The sequence below is a fragment of the Ciona intestinalis genome, unplaced genomic scaffold (assembly GCF_000224145.3).
Source record: "Ciona intestinalis unplaced genomic scaffold, KH HT000525.1, whole genome shotgun sequence".
Taxonomy (NCBI): Eukaryota; Metazoa; Chordata; class Ascidiacea; order Phlebobranchia; family Cionidae; genus Ciona; species Ciona intestinalis.
In genome coordinates this window covers 1-5,868 of record NW_004190846.1, presented here as the reverse complement: position 1 = coordinate 5,868, position 5,868 = coordinate 1, and the positions used below count along the sequence as shown (strand labels likewise).

Genomic DNA, 5,868 nt, shown 5'->3' with positions numbered 1-5,868 from the left:
AACTCTGGCTGGAGGCAGGCGCGAAAATCATCTGGCCACGGCGCGGGTCCGTTTACATCTGACCACGTCATGCGAAAAATACCAATTACATAAAGTGCTTCTTAAATATATAGGCCTACTTCATCTTATAGAATCAGGAGATCTCAACAGAACAAATGTATATCAGAAAACGTACGTACTTTTCCAATGGTCTTGAAAGCCTTTTAAAATAGGCCAGAATGGAAACGGTCTCATTCAAATCACTTTTGAGTTTCTCGGATTGGTGTCGAAATAATTCTTTTAGCTGAACTGCTTTTTCCAAAGCATTTCTGACCAAAGCCTTCGTATGTACGTCTAAGGGTTGTTGTTTTCGACAGTCCGACTTCAAACTAACTTTTCTTCTATTTGCTTCCTCTGTTTGTGTTGATAATGTTGTTTGTGGTGCTGGAAAAACGAAAGTTGTGTTATTATGCGTCCGGCTAGACTCTAGAGCTTGTCTGGGTACAAAAAAGATAGGCTATATTTATAGTTCAGATTAAACTTATTACAGCCAGAGTGGAAGTGGTCATATACATTTATGTTCGCGAACACGTCGCTTTCCAACAAGCACATTAAATTGTTTTGTGGCCACCCCCCAAGAACATATAGTAGGGTGGGGGAAGACGGGTCACTTTTAGCACATAATTTCCAAATATCCTAATCGTGTTTTAAACAACTAACAATAGTCTTTTGGAGTCGTGAGGATACAGTTTTATAAATCTTTGAATGTTCTTTGTTTACTACCGAATGGGACGAGTAAATAAAGTAGAAAGGTGTCCCATCTCCCCCACCCTACTATATATAATATTGTGGGATAAGATGGGACAGCATTAGCACCTATATCCAATATTTCTGATTGTGGCTTCAATTAACAACGCTATGTTAGACTCGCAGAGCTGTGGTTTTGCAATTCTGTATTTTTTTGTTTACTACCAAATGGGATGATATAAAACAATGAAATTATGCCCTATACCCAACCTTACTGTATATGTCTTAATCCGCCTATGAATGTGTATATACCAATAAATATAGATTTTGTACCTGTAGGGACATATTGATCGTTTGATGTAGCTTTGTTTAGATTTGCTCTGTGGACGTGAATTATTAATTTTCCCTCTTCGTACCTTGCATGGTTGAAAATAAAACATTACTTGAAATAAAACTTGGATATTTTACAACTTAGAATAAAACAAACGCCGAGAATAAAAGTCGTTCTTCTGGTAGCGTAGCATATTGATAAAATTTGTCCGAATTATAGACATATATATATAGTGGGGTGGGGGAAGATGGGACACCTTTTAACTCCATTTTCTCGTCCCATTTAGTAGTAAACAAAGAACGTTCAAAGCATTATAAAACTATATCCTCACGACTCCCACAGACCATTGTTAATTGTTTAAAACACGCTCAGGATATTTGGATATTATGCACTAAAGGTGTCCCATCTTCCCCACAGTACTATATACTATATTTCTGCAAACCGGCCTCATCGGTCTAATTACATGTGCATTGTGTTATTCATGCGCTTAAGTCCGTACGGGAGATTTGTTTCCTTTACAAAAGCTGACACCCATCGCGGTCCATTGTTCTCTATATTTAATCATCGCGACTACAAACGGTCTCTATTCAATCATCGTGACTACAAACCGAAGCAATGCACATATTTACATGCACATTATCTCCCACATAGGCAGCATAGGCTGCAAGTATTTAGAAAACTAAGCCTTTAGTTTAGTTCTACAACCACCAAGCCTAACTCAAGTAACTCTTTGGTGGTAAACTGAGACTTTCCGCATCAGTGCGGTGCACGACAACAGCATGAGATTGTGCTGTGCAGCCCTTTCACGCTACACGACTACATATTGGATTTCGCAAAGATAAACTAAACACGGCACAACTTTTTAAAAAAATACCAACTGGTAAAATACATATATATACTTAACAATATATAGTTATAAACACTCACCTAATCAGCTTCAAATATCCAAGCACAACAATACAAGTCGTTATCACAGTCAGCGTTGTGATTGTTTGTTTCAAATAAAAATATTTAGCCATAAGTAATAGCTATACCTTGTGCTAAATGCTTTGGTTTAACAGTTACTGCTGGGTAGATAAATAAGGTCTGCCTATTCAGTGATGGCGATAAAAAATGACCATAAAACAATCCTGTGTACCTGTAACGCGTCTGTTACCTCAACCATTCGTTGCTGTATACTATGAGCCGCTTAGAAATGGCGGGCTTTGCTGTCTGGTGTGTTAACAATTCTGACACGTGTATAAACTGAACGATTGTATATTGGGGTTTATGGTATCGGATAAAATCTAATAGATTAGAGCTGCGATTTAAATCATAGTTACTCAACTTTTATAATTTTGGAAAAGAATGCAGTATACCGGTTATATAGTACAGAAGGTTATACATGTAGTAGGGTGCATGGTAGAGTGTTACTCGCCCAATTTGGTGGGGTAAGATGAGCCATGTTATAATTTTGTTTTCTCGGACTAACTAGTAGCAAATAAATAATATTTACAAAACTATATAATCGCAATCCCCGCGACTCTAAAAGAGCGTTGTTTATTGTTAAAAAACACGATCAGGAAATATAGGTTTTATGTACTAACTAAACGGCATCCCAGCAACTTACCCCACATGGTACTATAGCAACAGTCTGTGTAGACAGATTGTTGCAACCCCTGTTTACAAAAAGTAGTTAAATTAAAATTACTCCCCAAAAAATACTGTACAGCTTCTTCTCACTGAGACTATAGTTCCTGCTATATAAAACCTATATTGAGATATCTGACAGCACCCACGTTACCGTCGTACCATAAACAACAACTGCTTGACTATATATAGCAGGGAATATAAACATATGGTTGGTATTGGGAAATGGAAACGTCATAGCGTGGCTTGCTTCATTGGCTTCTTCTGGCAACTAGGACACATCCGCATTTCCAAAGCGTCGTTATTGGAAACACATCTGAAAAACGAAGTTTTTTGTTGTTTTACATTGGACTATTGATTGGCGAATTTGTTACAAAATAAATTGTACGGGATATAACATTACAGTCGGGTGGGGGGAAGATGAGACGCCTTTTCAGCCTATTTTGTTGTTCCATTTGGTAGTAAACAAAGAACATTCAAATAATTATAAAACCGTATCCTCACGACTCTCATAGACCGTTGTTAATTGTCTAAAACACGATCAAGATAACTGGATATTATGTGCAAAAGGCATCCCGTCTTTCCCCACCGTACTATGTATGTTCCATTCCACAATTTTCGCCACATCGAACATATAGGGACCTTATGCCTATATGCGGTCGAACACCTTTCGTATAGTGTTGTAGGACTGTAGGTTATACCAAAGTTAGTATAGACCAAGTTAGGAAACGGATTGTAAAACAACGAGTTTTGTTATCCATTGTCTCCGCGTCTATGACGTAATAGTCGCCGCCATTACGGAGCCCACGGCATAGCATTTTATCATTGCTGGGTGCTGTTTTTCGTTTAAATATTGCGATTTTTTTAAAACCAAGCACTTCTGCGCGTAAAAATGGCTTTCTACTAATGTTATATCTTATCACAATAATAAACCTCACATAAATAACCAACTTTTATTGAACACTTAATCGATTAAGGAGTAAAAAAACAAAAAATATCAAGTTTATTATCCAAAAACATAAAACAATATTTTTAAAATATAAAAATACAAACAAAAACGCATAAGGCATAATATTTCCATAAACAGGTGTATCTAGCTGCAGTTTTGCATGTAAATTGCCGTGATTTTACTTTTTGGCTCACAAACTTAACACGTATACCCGGCAACGAAACTTAAGGTATCTTTGTAAAATTTGCCTAATATCGAAGTGACATTGAGGAAAACAATACTGAGTTACTATTTTTTGGTCCTCTGCTTGAATTAGTAAGCTACCTTTTCTGCGTTCCGGGTCTTTATGAAATCGGAAAACGCGAACACCTTATCTACTAGTACTTAAGCAGTTTGGAGCTGCATGTGCACTCATGTTGGATTATAAATGTAGTAAAGAATGGCTCTGTAGATTCGTACGTATGATCATATATTATGTAAGCTGATTGCTGCTAGTCTTAATCGCCAACGTAAAGTACCCTGTTAAACCATACTGTACGCCGAAAACCAGTCAAAATATTAATTTACTCCACATTAATTCCTAGATTTAATATTATATAACAAGATTCATATTATAAATTATATTTTAAATGTTAAAACAACCGCTATACGTGTTTTCTAGCTTTGTATCGCTTACAAGAACTAAATGAACACATGCCGACCATGCATTTGTATAGGCGATTCGCGATTCACTTGGCTCCGTAATGGCGGACACGAGCGCCGTTTCCTAACTTGGTCTATACTAACTTTGGGTTATACCACCAAGCCATCACCAAAAAACGCTCTAGCAGTCTAGCATATAGTTTAGATGAAGATACTTACTTTAAGTGGAAAAAATGCGAGCATGGAAGAGCTTCAAGCTGTTCGTTTTTCTCCGCCATCGGTTCAGCGCATATACCGCAAAACAGTTCCATAGTTTCGAGAAGTCGATGATATCTTAGGGTTCTCACTCTCGCTTCGTCTTGGTTGGATAATCGTTGAAACAAGAGAGCCAGTTCACCGTGGATATGCATGGACGTAATCTGAAAATCAAAGTTGAGTTTCAAATGTAGTTTGTCCAAGTTACTATTGGAGTTTTTACCTTGTTGCCAATAGCTTCAGCTATTTTTTGACCCGCAAAATATTCTTGGATTGCCTGAAAACGCATAAATGAATAAATCAATGATATAATCGTGATTTAAATAGTTAACAACGCTCTTTAGGTCGTGAGGATGCGGTTATATTATGAACCATCGTACCCCAATTCACTATATCAACGATGCAGTCTGAACTAAACTTAGCCTTAACCTCCTTGACAATAATGACCTCACCCATATAGAAAAGAAAAATAGCATAGCAGTCTACCTTTTGATAATCTTTCGTCTGCAGATACAATTTAGCTTTCCCTATAGTTGACATCATGTATCCGAACTGGTCGCCCGTATCCAGCATGAGCCCTGATGCTGAGTTATACCTTGGTAACGATCTTTCTTCATCTTTCCGTACACGATGTATATCAGCAAAACACAACATAGCGTAAGCTTGACATGACCGATCGTCGTTTTCAATCGCTATTTTCATCGCCTCCTGTATAAGATAGAATTTTAGTCGTATTTTAGTATCGTGGGGTAATATGGAACATGGCTAGCACATAAATTCCATATTTTCAACCGTATTCTTAACAATTAAAACACTCCTTTAAAGTTAAAGAACTACTGCAGTTAAGTAATTCTGTAAATATTCTTTGTTTACTACTGGGAAGACAAAAGAGTTTAAAAACGTGGACCATCTTACCCCATCACCATACTATACACATGAACCGTCTTACCCCAACCATACTATACAAACTCACTTCACCAATCACCATGGCGTCTTCTATCTTCCCCACTTTCCTGTAAGCTTCAGCGAGATTCAACTGAGTGGTGACTTTGGTGCGTGTGCTCCAACTTGATCCACATTGTGTCCAGATCTCACACGATTTTATGGAGAAGAAATTTCCCTAACATAATGAAAGTTTAAAGGCGCTTAATGCAGGGATGCGGTTAGGTATAGTTGGGACATGGTTTATTTCCCCATCGTTAGGGTGGGGAAATATGGGAAAACTTTTCATTCTATTTTCTCGTCTCATTTGGTAGTAAACAAAGAACATTAAGAGTTATAAAACCGTATCCTTACGACTCCCATAGACTGGTTTTACTTGTTTAAGATACGGTCA

At 37.4% G+C, this 5,868-nt stretch overlaps 1 protein-coding gene across 1 annotated transcript; it reads right to left on the bottom strand.

The window, feature by feature from the left end:
* Positions 1-351: 351 nt before the first annotated feature.
* On the bottom strand, positions 352-5,652 carry LOC100179511 (43 kDa receptor-associated protein of the synapse-like; the record flags this gene model as incomplete). Its single annotated transcript, XM_002119958.4, has 7 exons — positions 352-423; positions 1,060-1,142; positions 1,985-3,002; positions 4,497-4,696; positions 4,756-4,809; positions 5,019-5,240; positions 5,506-5,652. Coding segments are annotated over 5 exons (705 nt in total), but the record flags the coding sequence as incomplete, so codon positions are not given.
* Positions 5,653-5,868: the final 216 nt, after the last annotated feature.